Here is a 27,476-nt window from a genome sequence, read left to right as displayed (position 1 = left end):
GCGGGCGGTGAGGGGCGGCCCCGCTGCCCGGCTCCCGCCTCCTCCCTCCCCTCAGCGGGTCGGCTTCTCCTCCCACCGCCTGCCTTCCCTTAGCAGGGCGGCTGCTGGAGCGTGGTCTGTGGGATCGCTCCGTACCGGGTTGCACGGCGGATCTGGGCTCTCCTAAGCCGGTAGGTGCCGTCGCGGTGCGGGGCCTGGCCCGGCGGCGGTGGGAGCTGCCTGAGCGCCGCCCGCGGCGGGAAGCGCGGGAAGGGCGTTTTTAATTGCGGAAAATGACGATCGCTGGAGTGGTCAGAGCCTGCGAAAGGCCGGCGGGCAAGCTTCTGCACGGGCCCAAAAATAACCTGGTTTGTGGCATTGGGCAGCAGTGCTGTGCTCACACCTGAAGGTTGGCTTTTAGTCCATTTATGTTTCCACGCCAGTGCGCATAATTTGGTGCTTAGGCAGTTTAAAAGTGCCAAGTGCTGTCTGTGACCGTGGAACAGCTGCTGTGTGTGGGGCTGAGTCCGCCCTGACAGCTTGGGACGGCTCCAGGACGGTTCGCGTTCAGAGAATACTTCAAATACCTCAATGCCCATAAAGCATGGAGTTAATTAACAACGTGGGGAACTGAGCAAATGCCTGCAAAAAGTCAGCGGTAGCTAATTGTGTAGAGTATTTAAAGCCAGTTGAAATGAAAGGTCTATTAATGGCAATGGAAGGATATTTTAAAGTTATCTTGGAAGTTCATTTTGTGTCCTTTTCAAGCCCCGTGTTTTGGATGCTCTTACCGTAGTGTTTGTTTGCTGTTTGGATGGATTTCACTGGGAAGGGCTGTTCTTGCGCCTCGCTGCCTGCAGCTCTAAAAGCCATTGGTGTGTTTGCAGCCGTGCTGTGTTTCCTTGCACAGGGTTTTGTCTCAAATGCTTCGTATTCCGAGCTGGTGCAGTTGAACTCAGCCTTTGCTTCATGAATTTTGCATTGTTGCTCTCTAACACTCAGGCTAATAAAATAATTTTCCCAGCTGAATGGGGTTTGTGCCGTGGTGTTTGCAATAATGATACGCTGGAAGGGACCTGTGTTAAAGGCTTCTCATTAGAAATCTGTCTTTGGTAAGACAAGGTTTTCAAAGATGAACAGCAAGTTGAGATATCTCTGGGGTTTTTTATCTTGTTTTTTTATCACAACTCTTACCTGGACTCACCAAACCTGTTTTCTTGCAGTGTGTGGTGCAGATGAGAATAGACATTTACTTTGCAGGGGTCAGTAAGGTGTTTGGAAAGCACATAACTCTGCAATATGCTACAGGACATTAACATAGCTAGTGGGATTGTTCTGGACAAGTTTATGTAGCTTTGGGTCTGTATCTCATAAGGGTGATAATACTTTTTAGGGTGCATAGTCTGTATAGTTGCTTAGGTTAAATTTTGTATCTGGAGTTTAAAAGAATGTTAATCTGAAAGGTGACTTCTCTCTTTTAAGAAAAAAACCTATTTGTTACTCTTACAGGTATCCTGTTAAATGGCTTTAACTGATATGGTATTAAACCAAAAGGGATTTAGTATTATACCAGGGAGAGCTGGGTCATGGTTGCTTTAATGCTTCTCCACAAGACAAGCTGGGATTCTGTTACAGGGCAGTTCCTGCCTCCCTGTCCTGTCCTAAGGAGTTGCAGGGGGCTGTATCTGAGCTGAAACAGTGAATTAGAAGGAAATGGAGATGCTCCAGTTGTCCCCTCTTTTGCTGACTGTAGTGTTTCTATCACTCAGCCCTTTGGGATGAATTAAGGCAGGTTTAGATGCTGAGGCCACTGTAGAACCCTGGCCAAGAGTCTCACTAAACCCAGCAGCGCTTTGTAGCAACAGACACCCACAAGAAACAAGTTATGCTTTAACAGCCCTGTGAATTTTCCCTGCTGTTTATCTGTGTTCACATATTTGCATGTTGTCCTTGCCACTCACCTGCCCCTCCTGACCGTGTGGCTCTTGAAAATAAAGCCAAGAGAAGGAAAAACAAAAATAAATACAGAGTAGAGCAGATTAAAAACTGTATTTTAAATTATCTGCATTTTGAATCACGTAGTACAAGGTTGATAAAAAATGGAATAAATTTTCAAAGTGGGTTGGAGTGGGTAGTTAAAATTACAGGTTGTGTGTGATAATGCAGGCTGGCAGGCTTGGTTTAGTGCAGTCTCACTCTCCTTGTTGCTTAGCCTTAGGAATGCTTCTGTAATGGATATTAAAGATTAAATTATCAAAACAACAGCAGTAGTAACAGAAATTCCTATGTAGTACAACATCTCTGCTATAATGCAAAAGCACAGAATATAACTCTTGGGATGAAGCTCAGGCTTTTTATAAGGGTTTTTGTCAAGCAAACTGTGAGGTTTAGAGCAGTGTTTGTATAATTCAAAATGTGGTTATTGAATTCTGTTTTAAAGAGCATTTTATGTGAGGATGATTATTGGTACATACACTCCCAAATTAATCATCACAAGTACTTTACAAGAACTATGGTTCCAAGAAAAACCAAGAGACTTTCATAAACACCATTAGCTTTAAATAGAAACTGATTTTAAATAGAAACTGTGTGGTGATATTTCATTTACACAAGTCACAGAAATCAGAATGTTTGCAGTCCCTGCTGCACAAACCCACATTGCTGCTGCCTCTCAGGCTGTCCTGAGCCCCATGGATCTGCTGATGTGTGACAGCAGAAGGGAGTGCAGGACAGCCCAGGGTGTAATGGGGCTGTCCAGTGCTCTGGCATGTCCTGGATTAGTCACGTCCTTGAGCCATCATGTGCCAGCTGCTGGCTGTGTGTGTGACAGGCTCTGGGGGCTCTCCAGCACTCAGTGCACACTGGAGAGACCATCACAGTGAAAATGGCAGAGGCAGCTGAGGATGCCTTCCCCCTCCAGGTGTGTGTGCAGTGACACCTTCCTGCCTGCCAGGTGTGTGTGCAGTGACACCTTTCCCCTCCAGGTGTGTGTGCAGTGACACCTTCCCCCTCCAGGTGTGTGTGCAATGACACTTTCCAGGTGTGTGTGCAGTGACACCTTCCCCCTCCAGATGTGTGTGCAGTGACACCTTTCCCCTCCAGGTGTGTGTGCAGTGACACCTTCCAGGTGTGTGTGCAGTGACACCTTTCCCCTCCAGGTGTGTGTGCAGTGACACCTTCCCCTTCCAGGTGTGTGTGCACTGACACCTTCCAGGTGTGTGTGCAGTGACACCTTCCCCTTCCAGGTGTGTGTGCAGTGACACCTTCCCCCTCCAGGTGTGTGTGCAGTGACACCTGCCAGGTGTGTGTGAGTACAGTGACACCTTTTCCTCCCAGGTGTGTGTGAGTACAGTGACACCTTTTCCTCCCAGGTGTGTGTGAGTACAGTGACACCTTTTCCTCCCAGGTGTGTGCTGCTGCCCCTTCCCAGAGCTGGCAGCTCCCCGTGCTCTTTGCTGGAGGAGCAGGTGAGCCCTCCAGAGCTGCTCCAGTGCAGTGAGGGGAGCTGGCTGACCCCTCCTGCAGCAGTGGTGTTCCAGAGCAGCTGCTGCCTGATGGAGTGCTGGAGTTGCTGCCTGAAGTGTGGGAATGCTGCCCCCATCAGAAGAGCAGTAACCAGCAAAATAATGCTGCTGGTGAAATCTGCCTCTTGTTAAGGCACTGTTTCTGTGGTGACCACTTTCTCAGTAAGTGGGGAGTGAGGTCAGCAGCTATGAATACTTCTGTAGGAGTCTATTCATCTTCCTGTTTCATGCAGAAAGAAAACTGAAAATGCAAAGGGCTGAGGAATAACTGTAAAGCAAAACTGAAAACCTTGGTGTGTGGTTGTTTTATTAAACTAGCTGTATGAAAATCCCTAATTTTGCTGGGTGGGTAAAGAACTAAACAATGTGACACTTAGAAGTGTCTGTTTTAAATTAAATCCTGTTGCTCAGCAAGCATCAAGGCCAAATTTTGAGTATTCTGACTAATCCTCTATTTTGTACATGCCAGTATTTCCAGAGTATCTGTGTAAACTTCCACCTCTTCCAAGGGCTTTATTCATTCCTCCACCTCATTTTTCTGCAGTGTGTTACATTTTCAGCAACCTGTGGGCCATTGGCTGTATGTAAGCTAAAAGCCAACCTAAGTCTTGTGGATGGTGGAAATTTTTTCTGTGTTGTTCTTTACTGTCTAATTCATTTGACTGATAATTTGTGCACAATATCCTTGAGAAGACTTGTCCTGAAAAGATTTGAAAATTTGACTGTGGTGATTCAGGTAAAACTCTCTCAAGTTTCTAAAACCAGTCTTGTGAAACTCAGCATTTCATGTAAGGAAGAATAAAGACATTTGGAGGAGGAGATAACCAAGGATACCAGGTTCCTTCTTAGGATCTTCTCTGTCCTGTAGCAGTTTAAAGCCAGAATGTTGCTTCTCAGCAGCTCCAGCAGAGGTGTCAAAACTACATGTAGGTACTTGAGGATTACTTTTACATGGCCAGATGCAAATCTATTTCTTTTCTGCCAGTGTGCTGGCATCAGTGTCATGCATTATTTGTTCTTTTAATAACAACCTTCTCCTTTTCTCCTCTCACCCAGCTTTTTGCCCCTGTTTGTATGTGCATTGGAGTGGTGTGTGTTCCAGTCCTGGCAGGAGCTGAGCCAACCTCCTGCAGACATGGCAGACGAGGACCTGATTTTTCGTATGGAAGGCATTGACAATGCCAGACCAACTGCAGTGGACTCTGGGAATTATCTTGGTGCTGATAGTGATGATGAAGACAATTATTTTATCTGCCCAATAACTGATGATCCAGTTTCTAACAAGTCTGCCAATACCAAAGTAGATAATTATTACAGCAGCTTAGCAAAAACTGAGCAGTACAGCTCAAGCTCTTCTCCCAGGAGCTTTAGCTTTAAGGTGAGTATTGGTTCCAGCCTTCATTAAGGTTTTGTTTTACTTACTTGGCATGAGAAATTTTCTAACTGCTTCATCTCTTGTAACTAACACTTTTCAATTAAGATACTCATCTTTTTTTTCCAGACCTGCAGTTAATTCCATTAAGCCAATAGTCTGACACTGCCATGGAATTGCTTACTGTCCCTTTCAGTTTAGTGGGGGATCTTCCTCCACTCAGTCCAGGAGAAAATTCACTGCCATTAGGATCAAACCATTTGCAATGCAGTATGTTGACTGGGAGATTCAAAAGATAATACAAGATGTATTACAAGATGCACACAAGATGGTGTAAAAAAAATTGGGGCCTGTCAGAAGATAACTTCTTATGAATTTTGCTAGTCTGTGATATTTTTAGTTGGACAAATAAAATTGTAAATTATAAAATTGTAAGGGTAAGTTTTTATGTTATAGCTCCTTCTTAGGGAGCTTTTGACATGTTGACACTTTGATGCTTGGGCCTGAGGCATCACCCTGGCAGTAGCTCCTGACAGTGTGCACAAGCAGTGTCTGACCTTTTTGGGATGAGCAGCAGCTGCAGCATTGCAGGGAGGTCAGAGGGGCTGTACTGGTGCTTCCTTGGCAGTGTTCCTTTTTCACTCAGCTCCCTTCACACAGATCAGGCCAGGCAATGGAGCCTCAAGTGACATCCACTCTGTAGCTTACATTTCCTAAATAAACACAGTTTGTGTTTTGTTATTTGTGTTTACATGCTAAACTGGCACATCTCTTAGATTTTCCTATATTTAATGTCTTTTATTAACACATTTCTTATTATAGATATTAACATTTATTTCATAGATACTCTAAAATCTCAGTTATGCCTAATGCATGCTTTAATTGTGAAAAAATACTGGAGATTATTTCAGTCAGATAACGTAGTGAGTAACACTTTGGAAGTGAAGCTGGCTCGTCTGCAGGAACATTTTTGCCAAAGCTAGTTAATAGAAACATTAAAAGGTACATATGCCTAAGATGAGGAGCAAAAGCTTAGTATAGAGATGGAACAGATGTTGGTGTATGCTAAACTGAGCAAGTTAAGACTTGGTAGGGAGCTTAGTCTTCATTTGTGTGTACATTTTAACATGTACTCAACACTTGCCTCTGGGTCTGCAGTGCAATTTCTGACTCATGCAGTCTGAGATAAAACTGATAAGGACTTCAGAAATTGCAGTTAATTCCTCCTTCCTCAGCTGTCATTTTGCTTCTGCAGAATGTTTGTACCCATGTTTTGGTCTCTACAATGTCTAGTTTGGAGCTGTAGCTCCTATTACAGATAAAATGCTTTGTGTTGAGATGTGGAGCAAGCCAGTGTCCATGTCCTGTTGAAGCTGCAGGGCTGGTGATTTCCAGCACAGTGGAGCAGACAGGGCTGATGGGCTGATGGCATCCTGAACCACAGCCTGGCCTAGCAGAGTCTGCCTGCCAGACCTCAAAGCTAAAGGGATTGTGGGCCACTGATAATGAAAGGCAGAGCCAGATAGAGAGTTAACTCTATGTTTTAAACTCTATTTTTTAAATTAACTCTCTGCTTTAACAGGACTCAGCAATGTGTAATTAGCTAGTTAATAAGCAATACTTTCCAATTAAAAAAATTACCAACTTACCTCAATAGGTTTCTTCACAGGTGTTCTAAGAAGGAACTTCAGTTGGGAATATAAACGGAAGAGTGGCTTTTAACTGGAATTTTTTGGGGTTTTTTTACTAACAAAGAGAACCAAGACTCTTTGTCAATCATTTGTCTTATCACATGTATTTTCCTGCTTTCATGTCTCTCATGGATCCTTTAGAATGACACACAACATCGTTCTAAGCATGGCTCTGTGGTTGACCATGGTCGGGTAGGTTCAAAAGAAAATGTCAACACCATATCTAATAGATGCATTTTGATTTTTTGGTTTGGTTTTGCTGTTTTTTTTTATTTCCTTTGATTTTTTTTTGTTCATTATTTTATTGTTTGGGAGGACTGACTGCCTCAGCCCATAAGAGTCATCAAGTCAAAACTAGAAGAGGTACCTGTTAAATGGAATAATACCCATCCTGTGTTCACTACCCTGAAATTTCACTGTGTGGCAGCCATATGCCTCCAGCAGGAGAAAAACTGCACTGTTAGCACCATTTCCATGAAATCCAACTGGTGTTTGTTTGAAGATTAGGATATTAGATGAGGTGTTTTGTACAAAACACCTCAAGAGATCAAGCACAAGTAATTAACTTATTTAAATTATCATCTAACATGAACACAAATCACCTTCTGGAGAGGGAATCTGCCCAAGAACATTTTGATACAGCTGATCAACCAAGCTGTTCTTGTTTCTGTCTCTCCTTATTTCTCTCGTAGGTATTTAAGTATGCAAATTCTCAGGTCCATATGAGCTGTCATTGCATGACCTGAGGCAACTTCATTTCTTATGAAACATGTAAAAAATCTTTCTCAACAAGTCCTTTAAAGTAATTTTCTTTAATGTAGTATTGTTTTCATTCTGTGTTATTGTCAGAAAGGGGTGCATTTAAATTGTTTGCAAGGTATGCATGGTTAAAGCTGAAATTCAGAATAAACCCGAACATTTAAAGCTTAGCTGCTTCAAAACCTTCCTTGATGCCATTGCTGATGCAAATTTTAAGTCTATTTTTTAATAAAAAGGACTAATTTTAATTCCTGAGGATAAAAAACAAAATAATCACAAAATTTTAAAAGTTACTATTTCTGCACACTTGGAGTTCAGTCAGAGACGCAGTAATAATATCTCAGAGCTCAATACTTCTTTATTGGCAGGGTGCAGAGTGCTTTTTCTCCTGCTCACTTTGCAGAAGGCATTTGGCACACCACAGGATCATATCTCCAGTTTTCTTGGAAGTATACAATATAAGAGAGGGAGAACAAAATGTTAAGAATAAAGCATCCAAATTGGCTGGTAGAGAGAGACTGTACTCCAGAAAACTCTTTGATATTTTCCTCTTGACTTGGTGAACATTGAAATAGCTACTTGTCTGGAATTGTTATAATAATCAATTTTTACAACATTCTAATTTCTTCTTTCTCATACTGAGCACAGTCTGGGACCCTGGGGTTCACATAACTTCTTACTTTATCCATACTGATTTTATCTTCAATGCACTTTTTTATACTTACTCTTATGCATGCAAAACCAGCATATGCTGCTACATATGAAAAGCTAAAAATCAAAACAGAAAAAGTGAATTAATATCATCTGGGTGTGCCTTGCTGCCATTTGCAGAGCATGTTAGAGATATCTGCAAATTGCCACAGGTTTTGTAAATTGTATCTGGTATAGACAGTGCCAGCTCTGTTCTCAGTAACTTTACAGTGATGCAAATTGAACTGAAATCTATGCTTGATATATCTGAACTGAGTTTCATTATAATTTAAATTATTAAAATGTCAGAGTTGTCTTTGCTACTGCTTGGTCCCTGCTCTGAGCAGTGCTTTGGGGGCTTGTGTGGTTGCACATCTCCATTGCATTGAGATCCTGATGTGCTCTAGAAAGTGCTGGTTTTGTGAGCTGCTGCTGATTATAAATAAAGTGCCAATCTGTACCTTCTTCAGGAAACCTGGAAACATGCTATTGAGAAAGCCAAGCACATGCCTGATCCCTGGGCAGAATTTCATCTGGAGGACGTTGAGACGGAGCACGCCACTCGTTACAGGTCTGTGGGTCTCCTGCTTTGGGTGCTGATGTTCAGTAGGACTGCTGGTTTGTGCAAGGGCTGAGTCTGTAAATATCTGACTGAAGAAATTCAGACAGAATATCTGGCTGAAGAGCTTTCATGATGCCCAAAGTGAGTGGGTCTTAACTCAATCTCCCAGGAATACATAAATACTGCGCATCATCAAAAATAAACCTTTCAGCAAACCATTGTCACACTTTCTCTTCCATTTAAGGAGTATCTAGGACTTCCACTGTGTAGACAGGAAACAAGGCTGAAAAGTATTTTCTGGTTGATTTGTTAATGCCATAAATGTAATCTAATAAGGAAATTAGTCCCAACTAAGAGGAAGCTTTCTTTCCCAAACTATTTAAAATAAGTATGCAAAATAACCCCTCACAACTTTCCCAAAATAGCAGTTTCAATTTTGCTACTCCATGCAGTATTGTTGCCACAAATGTGGCTGGAATTTAAATCCTTATAAAGCCCAGAATAGCTCAGTGTGGTCTACATGCTAAAAGGGAGTTTGGCCCTGGAAGTGGATTCAGTGCTTTAACATGAGCTTTGCCAAAATATTTACTGTACTGACACAGGTTTCTGGGAGGAAGGGTTAGGGGTTAGAGGCCACTTAATCACCACTTAGCATCAGTGTTTGGGGAGCCTCCCCTTCCAACCCCATACCAGTCATGCAGTGCTGCTCTTCCCCATAGACTGCATCTGTCCTTGGTCAGCCACACAGTCCTGAAATAGTTTGCATATTTTAAAATACAAATAAGTGATAATTTAGTTTAGGGCTACTCAATATCCTGTTAAAAAGAGATACTTCTGATACTCTTGTTTTTACCTCTTTCTTTGCTGCAAACTGGGGTGTATATGCAGATAATGTCTAAGTGAGAATATGGGGAGTCTGCATGCATGAATTCCTCTGTGCAGGTTGGGGGAACCAGGCTGGAAACAATCATGTGTTGATGACTCAGCTGCTGTGGTTCCCAGTGTGGCTTTCACTGTGTTGGGAGTTCAGGGGGTGGGGAGGAGCCACAGTTGTACTCTTTGTATTGTCACAGGGTTGTGCAGGGACTTGCTCCTCCCTCAGTGCAGTGTCGGGCAGTTCCTGGCCCCACTGTGTCTCACAGCTGGTGCTGCTCGCATTCTTCACAGCCCCAAGGCAAATATCCAGCCAGAACCAGGCTTATGCAAGCTCAGGGTTGGGGGAGGCAAACCTGTCCAGTGTGTAGAGCTTGGTGAGGCCCTTTCTGCCCCCAGTGTGCTACCCAGGCATCACAGAGGGGGTTTAACTTCAAAGCAGATACAGCCTGATCTGTAGTGTTACAGAATTTCAGGTTCTGCTTTAGAGTCTGTTCATTGACAGCAGTGTTCAGTGTCTCTTCAAAGAGCTAAATGTGTTTCTCCTTGCCTGCCCAAAATGAGGAGGGCCAGAGTGTAGTGGCAAGACTGGAAGCTTTTGTGTGGGAGTGGCAGCAGCACTTTCCAGAGTCAGTTACAGATAAGGAAGTATTGGTGCTGGAAATGAGAGGATTTAGGTTCCCTTTGCATTCTTCTGAGATATCTCCTGATTTTGCAGGTACAATGCTGTTACTGGGGACTGGGTTGAAGATGAAGTCCTTATCAAGATGGCTTCTCAAGTAAGATCACACTGTCCTTCATGTTTACTAACAGCAAGTTTGTCATTTCCTTTCTGTTCCTTAGTAGTGGCAGCAACATGTTTTCCTTATAGAAATTTTGGAGTCTCAGTGTAATTCTTTCCACCAACCTCTTTTTCTTTGTATCCTCTCCAGAATAGAGTAGAAAATGGAGTCAGGCCTTCCCTGTCAGCAACATGAGGCATTTGTTCCATTCCCAGTGATTTCCCTTCCATGTCACCCCTCCCATTTCCTTCTGGCATAATTTCCCTGCCTGGCAGCAGTCCTGCTATTTTATGTGCTCCCAAATAATTTCTGTTGTTAGAATGAAAAGCAACTGAATTTTCTGTATGTGAGGGTAGCAGGCACTGTCCTTTCCCAGTTAAGTCCTGGGGTGGGGTGGGTTGTGTGTTGGGGTTGCCTTGCTCTGTGTTGCTGGCTGTCTGGCATCTGGGGAGATGATGCTCTTGTTGGCACATCTTCTACAAAAGTCTAAATGCAGAGAGCTTGAGGTCTGTGAAGCTTCTTTAGGCAGTCACACAGAGCTGAATCCCAGCTGGGGAGAGAATTTGAATAGTTTATTTAAAAGACATAGCATTTCTTCTCTATGGGATATTGGTAAGGGAGAGTTTATCCAAATGCCTTTTCCCTAGATACCTGCTTACCCTACCAATGGTTTTCACTTTTCCTTGAGGAAATATTTCTGTAGAGCCTGTTTGAAAACTGCTTTCTGCATGGTATAAAGGGAAAGTCATGGTTGTGTCTCTTACTGGGTAGAAATGAACTTTGTGGAAATGGCAATGCTGGGTTTTTGTTCTTTTCTTTTCCCCAGCCTTTTGGCCGTGGAGCAATGCGAGAGTGTTTCAGAACGTGAGTATCTGCCCACTTCATCTTTGTTGGCCTCCTTGCAGTATTTTTTTCTGTGGTGGCTGGAATTTCACTTAAATGTAGTGGAAATTGTGTAAAGCTCTAGTCCTTTCTAAAAGGCTTTGCTGAGGGGTTTATCCCAGTTTGTGTGACTCCACCTGCAGGGAGTGGGGTTCAGAAAGGAGAATGTCCTCTGAATGTTGTACTTCAGCCATCCCTGGGAGGCAAAATATTCATGAAAGTATAGTAACAGCCACTTAATTTCTGTGTTCCTTGTGTGCTAAAATATCTTAAAATTTGATGTGAGGTCATAGGTGTGTGCAGCCTGGAGACCAACTTGAGGCCTATAGTTAGGCACAGAAAAGAGAAAGAATGAATTTCTGGTTGGTGCAGTCTCAACTGGAAAAGCCTCCATTGGTAAAGAAGGTTATCCTCCTAGAGCTTGCTTTGCATCACATATACCAGTATCATGTTCTGAGTAAGGCAGAACTTGAACACTAACAGTTGTGCTTCCCAGAAAGATAAAGTGTGGGGGAAGACTGAGGAGGAACTTTTCCTTCCTTGGAGAATGTTATCAAATGTTATTGTGGGGATCAGCATCCAGCTATAAATTGGTGTGTGCTAAGAGATTACCCCACCCCTTCCAAGCTCTGGAAATAAATGTTTCCTGGAAAATGTCAGGGAGTGTGTGTTTAAAAACATTCCCCCTTCTTCCCACATGTGGAATCCAGAGAAACTGCACTTCATGTGTGGTTTCAGCTCTAGAAAGATAGAAACTCCTGAAAGAAGGAAATAGAATGTTTTGAACTTGAGCAAAAAAGAAGAAAAGTAACTCCACACTGCTCCAGTTTGGCTTTGGCATTTCAGTATCAGTTCATGCTGGTGGCTCTGTTCCTGCAAACCCAGCTGGATGCAGTGGTGAATGAAGCCTAGGAAATAACAAATCTCAGCCTGCTGACATTGCTTTCAGTTCTTGTTATTAACCAAACTCCCCATTACACAATATTTTGAGTAATGCCATAAACAGAAATTTGTTAGCAGTTTTGCCTTAACCTCTGGTGCTAAAAAAGCATAACTTGAATGTCAGCTTCCTACTGCTGGGTTTCCCATGTGTGTCAGTGGTACAGGGATATTTCCCATCTGGAGCTCTCTCCTAGATTTTTGTAACTCTGCAAGTTTTTAGTTAAGACAGCTGCCCATGGCCCAATGAACCACTGTGAGGATATTGACTTTAGAAAAACATGAGCTGGCTTGTTTTGTGGAGAGGAGTGAGTTCCTTGAAGAACTGGGAATATTTGGGATCTGGCTGAAATTCTTACCTCATTTCCTTGTTGATTCTTTCCAAGGCCTCTGTTGCTGTGACTGTGTGCCCATCCCTGTGGGAGGACAGGCAGCATGAATTTGCTTTGCCTGTAGAGTGTCCCCTCTACCAGGACCTCTGCTTCAAGTTCTTGGCAGGGAGAGGAAGAAGAACAAGGGGGAAGGGTTGAGTGTTTGGGTGCTGCTACTAATTAAAGCACCTGCCTAATGCATTTGTTGGCAGCCAGCAGATCCTTTCTTATCAAAGTTTTCCTGTGCTACACGCTGCCACACCCCCTGCCTCAGCCCCCCTGCTTTGGAGGGATCTGTGGATTAAAGATTTACATATCAACAAAAGGGAAAAGCTGCATCATGACAACTGTCAGGTGCAGTTTTCCTTCTGGGAGTATGTGGGTTACTGAGCAGTCAGTGCTGTGTGTTGAGAAGCAGCAGATTGCTTTTGTCCAAGGAGAGGTCTCTCAGTTCATGTTTGAAAGGCCACTCCCTGGTAATTTCTGCATAAAATAATTGTTGACATTAGAACAGGTTATTGACAAGGCACCAACCCTTCATACTCCAGGTTGGAGAGGAACAGGAAGGGAAAGGGATTGAAAAAAGGAGAAAGTTCAGAGCACAAGTAGCTGCAGCTAAACCAAACAGTTTGGCACATCCCAGCCATTCCCATGGGATGTTTCTTTTTCCCTTCTCCCTTTCCTGTGCTTCACATTTCAGGTGAAATACCTGGTAAATGAGTGAGGGTAATGCTCATCTTGGAGCCTGGCTCTGTCCATGCAGACAAGGAAATGGGAAAAATTGAATTAAAATCCTTGGGGTTCCTTTCACCAACAATTGATTTATCTTTCAGGAAAAAGCTGTCCAACTTCTTACACACTCAGAACTGGAAAGGTGCCTATAATTATGTTGCCAAGCAATACATAGAGAGTGTGAGCAGGGATGTTTATTTTGAGGATGTCCGACTGCAGATGGAAGCAAAACTCTGGGGAGAAGAGTACAACCGGCACAAGCCACCGAAACAGGTGCATTCAAAGATCTTGCTAAGCAAAAATGCAGTGTTGTTCTTCTGTTGGGTTAGTTTTCAGACATAATTTAGAGGGAATTATTTGTTCACATTCCATCACATCTAAATGCTTGGATAGATTCTTTTGCCCTTCTGTGTTTTCTGTTAAACTATAGCTGATTTTGAGTGGAGTAAATACAGAAATCGCTTTATATTTCCAAGACTAGGGGCTGTGTGTTTGTGAATGTCTGACTGTCCTTAGCTGTTGACTGAAATCCAAAATAAAATTGTCTTTGTATTGCTCTCTTTGATGTGTGCCCAGCTGCTTTTGTGATAACCAGAGATGTTATAGGTTTTTTTGCCAGCAGCAGTCTCAGCAAGCACTTAACTGTTAGTGCTCCAGGAGGGTAGATGCTTAAATCTTCTACACCCACCCAAACATGTAACTAGCAATGATTTTTGAAAAAGAGCTGGAAGCCTGCTGGAAGCCTTAGCAATTTTAATGGCCAAAATTAGTGATTTTGATATGGGGGATATTTGCATTACCTCCCCTATGAGGAGCTGTTACTACTATGCTGTTACTACCTGGCTCCTAACGGCAAGGTGAGGTCTACAGTGAAGCACACAGAGAGGAATTTACAAATCTAGAAGTTTTAAATGTCATTTTGAAGAAAGTATATAAGTAGAGTGAGAGTCGTGATGGTTTCTGCTTTAGGAATGTGTGTGGCACAGGAGGAGAAGGTGAGGCAGGATACAGAGATAGCTGAACAGTAGATACCCTCAGCCCTTCTCTGAAAACGCATTTCTTTGAGTTGTGCAGTAGTGATTGTATGTTTTATTCTCTGGGTGCAGGCTCTTTGCAGAGTACTCTTAAGGTACCCACAAGATAAAATAGAAAGAAAGCCAGCACTTGCTAAGAATTTTTTCAGAGGGGTTTGTTGCAGATGTGAGCTGTTTTGAAGTGACTGCTTTTAATTTATGGAATTCCTCCAATAACTCGAGAAGCACATGACTCTTATCTCACCTCCTTTTTAAACAGAAGGATCTTTGCAATTGTTCAGATTCTTGCATTGGGAAAGTTTTCACAGCTGGAGGATTCACACACACTTTGATCTAAGGACAGAATGCTGTTAGTCACTGTTTATCTTCTTTCCCTCCCCAGGTGGATATAGTGCAGACCTGTATTATAGAAATGAAGAACAGGCCTGGAAAGCCTCTCTTTCATCTGGAACATTACATTGAGGGCAAATACATCAAATACAACTCAAATTCTGGATTTGTGCGAGACGACAACATTCGTCTAACTCCACAAGTGAGGCTTTGTTTAATGCTTTCCATGGAGTCTGCTGCAGAGAATTTCTGGGCTCTCTCCAGAGGTCTTGCGTTACTGCCAAGAAAGGAAACTGCAGGCTCTGCAGTACAATGCCAGATTAATTTCTCTATTTGCAGTTTGTCTGCCCCTTACTTGGGGCCTGCTCTTTCAGGCTCTGAGTGTTTCTTTATTGGATTTCATTTGATTACAGTTGAGTTGAACAGGGTTAATATTTGGAAACCTTAAGCCCTTTAACTCTGATTATAACTGCAGGCATCAGAATGTTTCAAACTTTCTTCATATTGAGGCAGGGAAGAGATCTCTCATGTACTATGTACTGTGTAGTCCTTTGGTTCCTCACGTAATACCCAAGAGGTGGCTGGTATCCAGCTCATGTAAATAAACCTAGTCCATTTGCAAATATAAATGTCAGTTTTTCTAGCTGCAGCCTCTGAATAGCTGAATCTGAGATTGCATATAGCAATACAAGGACAGATTTCAAGTGATTCTTGAATCTTGTAAAATAAATTTTAAATATTATTGAAAAATGTAAAGTGGTCAGCATAAAAAAAGAGGTATTTTACTGGGCCTTGGGAGCTTTGTTCTTTACATTTTTTCCCACTGTTTTTAAGGTATTTGTCATGAGGCTTAATGTAAGCAGAGAATTTGTGTTCTGGGCTGTCATTTGTGCACTGAATCAGTGCTGTGCTTTCACAGGTTGGGAACAAAATGTTCCCTGGTATTTGCTGCAGTTAAAATGTTTGTCTATCACCACCAGTCACCTCCTCCAGACCTGGCAACACTTTTTTGGAGGCCTTCCCAGAAGATTCCTAATATCTCAGCTTTATTCTAAAGAGAAGGGCTTTTTGTAGCTGATTCTTGAAATGTGTTTTTTCAAGAGCACAAATGTACATTTCATTATCTGATACACAAATGTAGACACAGGGGGATCACTCAAAGGGGAAGAAGAATTTGTCTGGATGCTCACATTTATTTATGGGCTCTTTCTCCAAACTGTGGCAAAGCTAATGCTTGTTGGCAGAAGGAAGCAGTGTCCCAGAGATGCAGAGCTTGCACATTCACAGGCACAGCCAGGATGTTTATACAGAAGTTATTCTGCACTGGATTCAGAGCCCACTGTTTTTCTCTCTGCCAGCCAGCTCCCCACTACCTAAGGTGAAGACTATAGTGGAAAACAATCTCTAGTACCAAAATGAGGAATTAAGGAATCTCCTTTCCCCTGCCTGTGCCCACTGCTGCTTTTCACTTTGCCTTTTTATCCTCTGCAAGTTGGAGCAGGTTGGAGAGACAGGATAATACATGCTTTTGGTCTCTTGCTGCTTCCATAATGATATTTATACCAGTTATATTTCACTGATAGGGTTATCAGACATCTTTTCCCATTTATCAGAGTGTTGTAATATGTGTTGCTGTTTCCAGTAGATGAAGGGAGAGTGTTCTCAGTTATCTTGTATAATTCTTTCCAGGCCTTCAGTCACTTCACCTTTGAGCGCTCAGGACACCAGCTCATTGTTGTTGACATCCAGGGAGTTGGAGATCTTTACACAGACCCTCAGATCCATACAGAGAGTGGTACAGATTTTGGAGATGGCAACCTAGGTAAAAATCAATGGTTCTGTTTCACTAAGGGGTGCTTCTCTTTTCTTCCCAGCTCTGCTGAGTAACCACTGCACTGGGTGAGCTGACACATTTCTGGGGGTGTCAGCTGGGGAAGTCCTGTTGTAAGGAGTCCTGTACAGGTCAGCTGTCATATAAGGGCAGTTTTAAAATGAGAGCTGATCTTGGCTCTTGTCTCCTGGCCTGCTCCTAAACAAGTAATGTAATTAAGTAGTTTTTACATTGTGAGAACAATAATCACAGCCTTTGATTTCCTTGCCACATTGCAGGAGTGGATACAGCTGAATGCAGAGATAGGCACTGTGTATTTTTGAAGTTCCAAGTTTCTATATGTGAAGTTTGTTGTTTGTAGGACACTACGAGATTTTTAAGCAGGATTACATTTAGGCACATTTCTCAGTGATGGATTAGGTTTTTGTTATATCTTGTTCATACGTAGCTTTCCAAGATTTTTCTCACTTCTTTTACTCTCTCGTGCAGAGAGAGTAAAAAGCTCCTACAGGTGTTGAAATGTGAGTGGGTTAGGTGGCTACGAAGCATTCTCTCTCTTGGTTTTTTAGGAAAAGCTTTGGGACTTTCAGCTTTAGTAAGTAAATTGTAATATAAAATTTGACTAAACCCTTCCTTAACTTTTTTTAATGCCTTAGGTGTTCGAGGTATGGCCTTGTTCTTTCATTCTCATTTCTGCAACAACATCTGCAAAAGCATGGGGCTTGCACCATTTGATCTTTCATCCAAAGAGAAAGATGCCTTGGATTATAATAAAAAATTGCTTGTAAGTGTTTGATGAAAAAGTTTAATTAACAGGGAACCTTGAAATCAGTGCATATTTGGGACCAAGTAGATCTTAGAATGCTGAAATAATTTATAAATTTTGGATCTCACAAACCTGATTTGATGCTTGTTGCAAACTGATCTCAGTTTCAGTGGATTTTCATGGCAGTGGGACTTGATGTAACACTTGGAATGAAACTCAGTCCTAAATAAGTAAAAATGTCAGGGTTTGATATTTTGCTGCAGTGTAGAACTTTTCAAAGCAAATACTCCTGGATACCTGTGTATATTTATAGAGGACTGCTAATAAACATTCACACTGGCTTGTATAGCATGCTTAGAGTTCACCGAAGGATTATTGACAGGACTTTCCCGTTGTTTCCCAAGGAATCTGCTCAGACGATTCTCCGTGGCACAGAGGAGAGGTGCGGCAGCCGCCGGGTGCGGACGGTGTCCGGGAGCCGCCCCCCGCTGCTCTTCCGCCTGTCGGAAACCTCCGGGGATGAGAGCCTGAGTGATGTGGCCTTTGACTCCCTGCCCTGCTCGCCCTCCTCTGCAACCCCTCACAGCCACAAGGTGGAAATGCTTAGTGAGTGAGCCTCTCATACATCACCTCTGCGGGTTCCTGAACATTGCACTTGTCTTACCTTGGTTTTGGTTTTGTTTTTAAGCACAACAGCATTGATTTAGTCCAGAACAGTTTCTAGCGCTCCTCCTTGAGCAGAAATAAAACCGAACATATTTCCATGTAGATAATTAATGCACAGATGCTTCTGTGAAAAAAACAGCAATAAAATGAGGATACCTAGGGCTTTTTCTCAAGCATGTTATCCTTGTAAGAACAGCAAGTAAATTTTTTTCTCCTAGATTGGCCTGTGTTCAGTGAAGCAGATAACTTGGATCAGCTTGACAACAAAAGGGTGAGTGTCTTTCCAACAGAAAATGAGGCTGCAGTTGCCTAATAAAATGTCTCTTTATAGAACTTCTCAAAGGTTTTGTTCAGTAAAAGCACATAAAGCATAAAGGTACCTGCCTATTTCTCTTGTTGCAGATCATGTTACCTCTGCATTTGCTGTTTCTAGTAAAGGAAGAACATTTTATCTTAATATTTTAGTATGCATTATTTTGCCACCAGAAATTCATTTGCATCTGGTGCATTTTAATGGATACTTAAAGCATGTGCCTATTCCCCTGCCTGCATATTGTGTCTTGGGTGCTTGTCCCAGCTGCTGTGGTATTAAAGCTAAAGAATCTCCATGGATTAGGTCTCTGCAAATATTGGTACCATGGAATGTTAGAGATCCTTGCCTGAGGAGGTGCAGGAAGTTTGCAATGGGCATTTTCCAGTGCTGGGCCTTGGTGCCAGGGGCTGTCACTTACTGGTTTATCACTGAAGCTGAAAATTATATTTAGTGGATTCTTGATTTGATAAAATATGAAAGTCCTTGATTTGTTTTAATGTATGTAAGGGAGAAGACAGACTTAGACTACTTTATGTATTATTAAGTCCTGCTCCTTCTAACAGAGGTAGGAGGAGTATTTTCATCCAGTCTAACCATCCAGTATTTTTCATTTAAAGAGCAAACCATTTGCCCTGTGAGAAATGTCAAGCTGAGGTCCTTAGAAAGTACAATGCTAATGCTGATCTTTTCTTGACTTCTGTAGGATTTTGAAAATGGTGGAGACAGTGGGTATCCCAGTGAAAAGAGAAGTGAGACAGAAGATCTGGATCATAGAGAGAGGGTAAGAACCTGACTGGTATAGCAGAGTTGGTATAGCCTATTCTTACTTAAGCTGCTTTTGTAGGAGAATCTTCTTTTTTATCCTTGCTGATCCAGATCTGATCCTGATCTAGACTCTGAAAACAGAGGAAACAAATAAATTCCCCCATGTTGCAAAATTACTTATTCATATTGGGAATGACACTCTTACAGGAAAAAGATGATTTGTAATAATTAGCTTAATTTCAAATATTGTGTTTGATTAGATGTTGTTGTGTGGGTTTTTTAAGTATTACATATTGCATTTAGGATGTATAGCCATCTTCTTGCCATGTGGAATACATAAATATCTGCTTTCAGACTCATTTACTTTCTCTACTTTGTATGGATTGAAATATTACAGAACTTTATGTTGTTGTCAGGAACCTATGGAATTTCAGAATTCCTGGGGGTTAGTTGCTTACTCCTCTAAAATTTTTAAATAAATGGTTTTTGACCTGGAGATCTTTACAAGATATTTAATTAGAAGACAAGAAAGAAAATACTGCTTCTGGAGATACCCCTCCTTATGTCACCTCCTTTGGCAAGGTATTTGTCATGGCATCTCCTGCTTATGGGATTAAAGCCCATGTGTGCCAAGTTCTTTATCATTTTGGTGTGTCTTAATATATTGTGATATCACTGATAGAAATGGATCCAGTGGAAACAGTTTTGGTCTTTATAAATTCACTGTCACTATTCATTGTGGAAGGAGTAGTCTAGAGGCATGACTGGCACACATCAGTTGCTGCAAATTGAATGATGCAAATCTCTACACCAACGTAGGGCCATTCAAACAACAACCGGAGGCAGGAGTCTGATGAAGACAGTTTGGGAAGCTCTGCAAGGGTAAATAAAGCAGAAATGTTCACAGACTGAGTTTGCTGCTCTGCTTGTCCTTTGTTCCACTTACCTGCCACCTAACCACATCACTGAACCAGATGTTGGTTCCCCTTCCTTTTCAGCTACAGAAATTTATTAATATCAACTTACCACTCTGTTACTTCCTTTTATGTTTTGTCTTTGTTTTCTTGTGAAAGAGGTACTGTGAAACAAATTGTCACCTCTGTAGCTGACCTCTGTCATAAATTCAGGATTATGCATGGGTTTCTCACTTTAAAAAAACTTACAGCTCTGTGAATTTATTTTCTACCTAGCTAAATTATATTTCCTTTCTGCACTTTAGTTTTGGAATTCTGTCCTGTATGTAGTTGTTCTGTAGTTGAAATCATATCCTGTATGATTTCTTAAAAACATGCAGTGTTTGAAACAGATACACAGTGAAGAGAGCTGCTGTCACCTGAGTTAGGAAAGACCAGACCTTGTATGCTTTTAGAAAATACAACTTCTGTGATAATTTGTCTTGGTTATAAGCTTAAACAAATAACTACTGTGAAAGGAAAGAAAAAGCAGAGCTTTGACAACAATTAATAATTTATTTAGATACAATTTTCAGAATTTCCTTTTAATTATTATATATTCCTATTTCAGAAAATTGAAACAGCTTTAACAGACTGAAATTCTGTGCCAGCAGCCCTTCCTGTTGTGTTTTCTCTGTGTACCTGTAAAGGCCTTAATTGTGATAGGATTGTTTTCAGCTACTGTTTCCCACCGATCCATTATGTTCGAAAATTTCTTCATTTGGCTTGCTCTTCATGAGAAATGCCAGTGCATGTATCTGCCTGTAATCTTCTGCATGGTTACATATCATTTTTCTAGAGTTCTAGAATGCAAGCTGCATTTAAAGTGTTTGGAACTGAATTTCTGGACAGAAAAATATGGGTTTCTTCTTTTTTGTGCATGGATAACTTCAGTGCTTGTAGTGTGACTGTTCAGTTGCTTATTTGTGTAACTAACTTCTGATTCAGAACTTTGAGATGATACTTCAAAGTGATGATGTTCAGATTAGAAATAGAGGGGTTTACTCCATTTCTTTAATGAGGAGTAATAACCAATTATTCAGCTGCTAACATGACTTTTGAAAGCTGTGTTTTGAAATACAGTATTTACTACTAAGTAACAATATTAATAGAGGCTTTGATTCCTGGATGGTAATTCATATGGATGGGAATTTTAATTTTGAATATAAATAATCGTGTATTTTGTATTTCAGGTCAGTGTGGAGAAGTGGAATCTTTACAACTCTTCCAGAGTCCACATCCACAGACCATCCTGTGTTGCCCAAGAAATTCAGAGGCTCAATGCACTGGAACTTGAAAAGAAAATTGGGAAGTCAGTCCTTGGAAAGGTGGGATGGGTCTGCTGATACTGTTTTATCCAACAAGGAATATCTTGTATTTATTACTTACATAGAGGTGTTGCCCTGCTTGCATGTATTTGTGCAGTTAAAAAAAAACACATCTATACCTTTCTGTCACCTACCCATGTTTTATAAGGGGCATCAGAGTTCAGGAACCCATTAATTCCATCTGCTTTTGGCCTTGCAACATCTGGGCTCCTTTGGGAAGAACCCTGCTGTTGTTAATCTGCATTTCCAGAGGAATCACACAGGAAGGACGCAGTGGGATGGGTGTGCTGTGCCTGACCCACATACCTTGCACATAGGCAAAGCTGAGCTCCTGAAAACAGGGAGCACGGACTGACTTTTTTTACTCCAGACTGTTCCAGATAATTCAAATGTGAATTAAGTTTGGGGTTATGTATGGCCTTAAACCCACTCCTAAAACAGGATGTAAATCTTAGTGAATATCCTGGAAGCCTTACATTTTCTCAAACCTTTTGATGTTGGAAGAAACCTGTTTTTCACAGAATCTTTTAGGTTGGAAAAGACCTCTAATATCATCAAGTCCAGCCTCTGTCCAATGACCACCTTGTCAGCCAGACCATAACACTAAGTGCTCTGACTAGTTCTTTCTTGGAAATGGAAAGAAACATTCTGGAGCTGTGATTCCACCACTTCCCTGGGCAGTCCATTCCAATGTTTAACAGCCCTTCCTATGAAGAAATCTTCTTGATGTCCAACCTGAACCTCCCCTGGTGCAGCTCGAGGCTATGTCCTCTCATCCTGTCACCAGCTGCTTGGGAGAAGTTGCTGATCCCCATCTTGCTGGAATCTCCTTTCAGATAATTGTAGAGTCCTAAGGTTTCCCCTGAGCCTCCTCTTACTCCAGGACTTAGCTCTAAAACCTGGTAAAGTATGAGCAGAGGGCTTTTGAAGGATCAGATTCCCACCTCATGCTGTATCAGATTTGAAGGGTCAGATCCCTATCTCATGCGTGTCAGATTTGTAGGATCAGATCCCTCATGCTGTGTCAGATTTGAAGGCTCAGATCCCTACCTCATGCTGTGTCAGATTTGAAGGGTCAGGTCCCTCATGCTGTGTCAGATTTGAAGGCTCAGATCCCTACCTCATGCTGTGTCAGATTTGAAGGCTCAGATCCCTATCTCATGCTGTGTCAGATTTGAAGGCTCAGATCCCTCAAGCTGTGTCAGATTTGAAGGCTCAGATCCCTCATGCTGTCTCTCCTGTGCCGTTGTGTGCAGGTGCACCTGGCCATGGTTCGCTACCACGAGGGCGGGCGCTTCTGTGAGAAGGAGCAGGAGTGGGATCGGGAGTCAGCCCTGTTCCACCTGGAGCACGCTGCAGACTGTGGGGAGCTGGAAGCCATCGTTGGGTTGGGCCTCATGTGCTCACAGCTGCCACATCACATTCTGTCTGAGGTCACTCTCGAGGTATGGGAGATGCCAAAAAGCAGAATTGTGGTCCATTGTAAAAATATCACAAAGAATAGCGGGAAATGGAGATGACACAAAAACCATAGTTAGGTGTTCTGTAGCCTCTTCAGAGAAAATAGATTACTTTGTAATTAAGGATTTGGACAAAGCAGCAAAAAAAAAAAAAATGCTGCCTTTTTCTGGTTTTGCCAGCAAATTACTGCATGCCTTTGGGAAGCTTTTGAAGCCACCTCTGCTGTTCAGCTGCTTTGTTTCTTGTGGCTGTGCCAATTTCTCAGACATACTAAATACTTGCTGACTTTGAGAAACTGCATTTAATGGTAAAGGGATGGTTTTAGAAGCATGCATTTTAAAGGTTTTGGTTTTTTTACTAGGATACAAAGGAGAACAGAAATAAAGGATTTAATTACTTGCTGAGAGCAGCAGAAGCTGGAGACCGGCCTTCCATGATTCTGGTAGCAAGAGCCTATGACACAGGTGTAAATCTTGGTGCAGACAGGTACTGTGCATGGCTAAGTAGATTAACTTGGTGGTACTTCACTGAGGCAAGGCTGGGGCAATGATTTTTCTGCTTTTGTATTTTAGCATGTCTTTGTTATTTATGTGAGTTTTCTGTTTTGCACAACAGTGATACTCTTTAAATTTCCCACTGTCAAATAACATTAAACTTCTAATTGAACTTCACTGAGAATTCTCAGTGTGCAAAATAACTGATTTTAAAGTATTTATGAAACAAGACTCTGCAACTTGAGGTTTTTTCTAAATTGGTTGCTCTCACAAATGTAAATGTCAAAACCATACAGCTGATAATGAAGCTCAGACTCTGGAGTTCAAGAAAACACTTCAGTCTGATACTTTCTCCTGTAATTCCTGCATAAAGTGACCCCAGCTTCATTTTGCTGTGGTCACCTAATGTCATAGTGCAGTTAGTGAGTCTCTATGAGAACATTTGCTTTCTTGGAGAGCATTAAGGCTCTGAAAAGCCAGTACAAAATTGGATGCTGAATCTCCAATGCCAAGTACATTGTTTCTTAAGGGAGCCATCATCAGAAATTATTTTTGCCTTCAGGGCCCAGGATTGGAAGGAGGCACTTCACTGGTACAACGCCGCGCTGAACATGACCGACTACGACGAGGGAGGTGAATATGATGGCACCCAGGATGAGCCCCGGTACCTGCTCCTGGCCAGGGAGGCAGAGATGTTAATGATGGGAGGGTTCAAGCTGGATAAGGATCCCCAGAGATCAGGTGAGGCCTTGTTTCTGTTATCTGTAGTCTTGCTTTTCCTTCCCTTCTCCCTCAGCATGTGCCCCAAAAATAGATTTCTTGCTTCGGCTGTTACAAAACATAGAGAGGGTCAATACCTTCAGATTTGATTGTGCTCAAGGATGATAACAGTTAAAGAAGAGATCTTGGCAGCAATGGGGTAGTGGGTGGTGCCAGGTCCAATCTGTGGCACACTGAGTCACTGCCAGGCACCTTCACTCCCTCTGACGTTGCTCTTCTGGGTCACTCCCCTGAGCTGCAGGTTGCTGCTTGTAGTTTGAGCTACACCCATGATTCCCAGGCCCTACACAACATTCTCTTAGTTGCTGTGTAACCTGTAGGAGTCCTGGGGGGCTCCTACAGGCTGGTCCTGTTTGCAGTCCTTCCAGATAGACTGGGGAGCCACCAGCAGCCAGCTGTATAACTTGAAGAGCAGAGGCCAGGTTTCCAGCTGCTGTAACTCTGACACTGTTAAAACACACCCCTACATCTGGCCCTGCAGTTTGACCTCCATTTCTCCCTTTGTCCTTTATTTACTTCAGGCTAAAGCCATATTCCTTCTTTACTCTGTCAACATAACTGATGCTGTTTCCTCTCTAGGTGAGCTTTACACAGAAGCAGCAGAAGCAGCCATGGAAGCCATGAAGGGCAGACTGGCAAATCAGTACTACCAAAAAGCAGAAGAGGCTTGGGCAATGATGGAAGAATGACACTGAAATTCAGCACTTCTTGTATATAAATTTGTTATAGACTTGCTGCATTTGCAGCTACAAAGATGTATTTTTATGTGATGTTACCAGGTTGGTTTTTTTTCATATTTTAGTTTTATAAATTTTTTTGAGGGTAGAAATCTAAATGTAAGTAGTATGTAGGGTGCCATAGCATACTTCTGTTTGTGTTTTAAAGTTGCAATACACACACACTTGAACCTTTTATACTTTTTTTTACTGTTAGAACTGAGTGGCCTAGTTTTTTGACAAAAGAAAACGAGGCTTTATTGTTTAGGTTTTACATGTCCTGTTTTTTACACAGCAAATGATCTGTTTGTTTACATTTTTCTTCTCCTCCCCACATACAGAAAAACATTTTCCTAAATTGTCAGCATTTCTTGATCATTTTTGGTGTATCTCACCAAATTTGCACATGAACGTAAATTTTCTGTTTGTGGATGCAGCTACTGATGTTAATAAGTAGTCCCATTCTATTTTGCTGACATTGTTGGACACTTATTCTCAAATGAATTTCAGGTGGAATCCTTGGTTTGGGGAAGGGTAGGAGAGATGATTCAGATTGGCAGTGAGGATTTTCAGGGTGGAATGTTTTATTCATTACCAGCATTGCATATTACACCATTAGAAAATCATTCATGTTCCTGATGAGGTGAGGCATCCAGCTACCTCTCTCATTTTCACATTTTGCACCATATAAAATTTTATTTGTATAAAAGTCTACTGATCTTATATCTCTCCAATAATGTACAGTTGCAAGATTTGTAATATATGGGTAATTTGAAGTTAGTTTTATAGTGGCATCTCAAATCTCAGTGAAGCTAGATCATCTCACTTAAAATCAGAACATGTTTTCCACCATTTCCAGATGGATGTTTGAAGAGGTTAGGAGATGTTGATTCACCTATTTCTATGTACAGAAAACAATTTATATGGTTTAAGTATATTTTAAATGGTATTTTATCTGCAAATACTATTTAGAGAAGAGTTTTTGGTTAGAAAGGGAAAACAGTATTACCCCAAAACACTTGAATTTGTGTTCTCTGCCTAATCCTAATCAGTGAGAGGAGGACAAATACCTGGTGGAGGTTGAATTATCATTGCATAGAGATAAGTTTCTTCAAATCCAGTCTTTTATTCCCAAGCTGCTGTGCCATCTGTGTGGATAGTACAGAAGCTGTTCCTGTTCCTTGGTTGTGGTTGACAGTCATTTTGCAGGAGATTTAAGATGGAGGCTTCTGCCTCCTTGGCCTGGCAGTCTCCTGAGGTGTAAATTGATGTGCACAAGGGGCAGCTCCTGTGAAGTGCTGAATGACCTGTAGTGCTCACCACTTCAGCCAGGCAGGTGTAAAGCTAAGCAGGCCATGAGATGATGCAGAATTGATTAGGATTTCTCTCATGCAGAGCCAAGGAATATTAATTTCTTGTAAAATGCAGAAGCTGTTCAGGGAACAGAAATCAGTTCTTCCTTTCCTGTGCAAGTGCCTGTCACTGGAATCAAATTATGCTCCCATTTTCTCTTTTTTATGGCAAGTGGATCTTGAATTGCTGTTTAGACATTATCCAAGGGTGATGTCAATAACAACTGCCACTGTCTGAAAGAGGTGAGCTCCTGGTGGTTAAGGGAGAATTTGAATCCTTTCTAGGAGGGAAGGGAAGGTGACCCTTGGTTATTGTGCTTCTGGCTGGTGCTGTAACCACCAGGCAGCTGTAGCTGTGAGCAGCCTTGCAACACATGGCAGCACCTTCTTGCTGTAGATTGCAGAGGTTGTGGGAAAGCAGTGCCCATGGCCTTTTTCTTTTGTTTTGAGAGTGAGGGCAAAGTTCTTCACTCATTAATGGAGGAGTTTCTCATTTCTAGATCTCATCTGGTCTTAGGTAATGAGGTACTAAAATGACCAGATTTTTGGACCTAATATTTTTTGTACATGCTGAAGTACAACCAGAGGACTGCAATTCAGATGAATGTTTTCAGTGCCTATCCAAAGTTCTGCCTCAGATGCCTAAAGCCTCTCTGGGATGTGGCCTTTTTTGCTATTTCAGTTCATAGCATAAAGGTGTCAGCTGTCAATGAAAGGTGAAGCCCCTCACCTCTGAAGACAGTTGCATGGTCTATTTTGTGCAGAACCTATATAGTGTGGGAACTATAAATCAGACACAAGTATTTGTTTCCCTCATAAGGTGGTGATGCCAAATCTTTGAGATTTTCCTCGAGGAGGAAGCATGTGTGACAACACCACTAACCATGTAGGGAGGAGATTGAAAGTGTCCAAAATGTGCATGCAAAGGATGTAGTGTGTAATTATTGACACTTTTTGGTGTAGTTTAATTTGCTAAATTCAGTAGATGCTAAAGTTGCTGACATCTCTGTGTAGATCTGGTATATAAATGTGCACACAATGCAGTGCAAAAATAATTAATTTTTTATTTGCAAATATTAATTTTGGTGATGAAGACTACCTTCTGTCCTAAGGTGTATCAGATGATTTAGCATACAATAAATGGGACTGTCAATAATATGAAAATGGAAATTGTTTACAGAAATATTCACACCTTATTCTGTGACATTCTTTTGAAGGGAAAAACTGTATATTTTAAAGACTTTTGCAATGATATTGCTTTATGCTGTATTTTTAATCTATTCACAATGAATAAATAAAATTCTGTATTTTTTAAAAATGTGAAAATAAATCTGAGGCTCAGCCTGCCAGAATTTACCCGGGTTCAGTGTTTCCAGATGTCAGTGGGAATATTTCTTGAGTAAGGATAGTGAGATGGAAGACTTTGTATGTCAGAGCAGCAAATACTGCTTGCCTGCATCACTTAGTCCTCTCATTCACTTTTCTGGGTTCATTCTGGCTAGTAAATAAAATTGTTCTTTTTGTCACTTTT

General features: G+C 41.7%; 1 protein-coding gene across 3 annotated transcripts; it reads left to right on the top strand.

Annotated features, from left to right (window-relative positions):
• The first annotated feature begins 93 nt into the window (after positions 1-93).
• EEF2K (eukaryotic elongation factor 2 kinase) lies at positions 94-27,476 on the top strand. Of its 3 annotated transcripts, XM_063171878.1 has the most exons (19): positions 94-170; positions 4,560-4,881; positions 6,708-6,758; positions 8,486-8,586; positions 10,169-10,229; positions 11,059-11,096; positions 13,258-13,429; positions 14,573-14,722; positions 16,210-16,342; positions 17,008-17,135; positions 17,522-17,723; positions 18,002-18,054; positions 18,800-18,877; positions 19,681-19,743; positions 21,008-21,142; positions 22,399-22,587; positions 22,965-23,089; positions 23,660-23,838; positions 24,457-27,476. In XM_063171878.1, the coding sequence occupies exons 2-19, from the start codon at positions 4,639-4,641 to the stop codon at positions 24,564-24,566; spliced, it is 2,211 nt and encodes a 736-aa protein (XP_063027948.1). In that variant the 5' UTR covers positions 94-170; positions 4,560-4,638; the 3' UTR covers positions 24,567-27,476. The 3 variants fall into 3 exon arrangements, 2 of the variants coding, with proteins under 2 accessions (XP_063027948.1, XP_063027949.1); XR_010030020.1 differs by lacking the exon at positions 24,457-27,476 and having other exon boundaries at positions 17,522-17,710; positions 23,660-23,797; XM_063171879.1 differs by lacking the exon at positions 6,708-6,758.

This window comes from Melospiza melodia, chromosome 18, assembly GCF_035770615.1.
Source record: "Melospiza melodia melodia isolate bMelMel2 chromosome 18, bMelMel2.pri, whole genome shotgun sequence".
NCBI classification, from domain to species: Eukaryota; Metazoa; Chordata; class Aves; order Passeriformes; family Passerellidae; genus Melospiza; species Melospiza melodia.
This window is presented reverse-complemented; position numbering and strand designations above follow the sequence as displayed.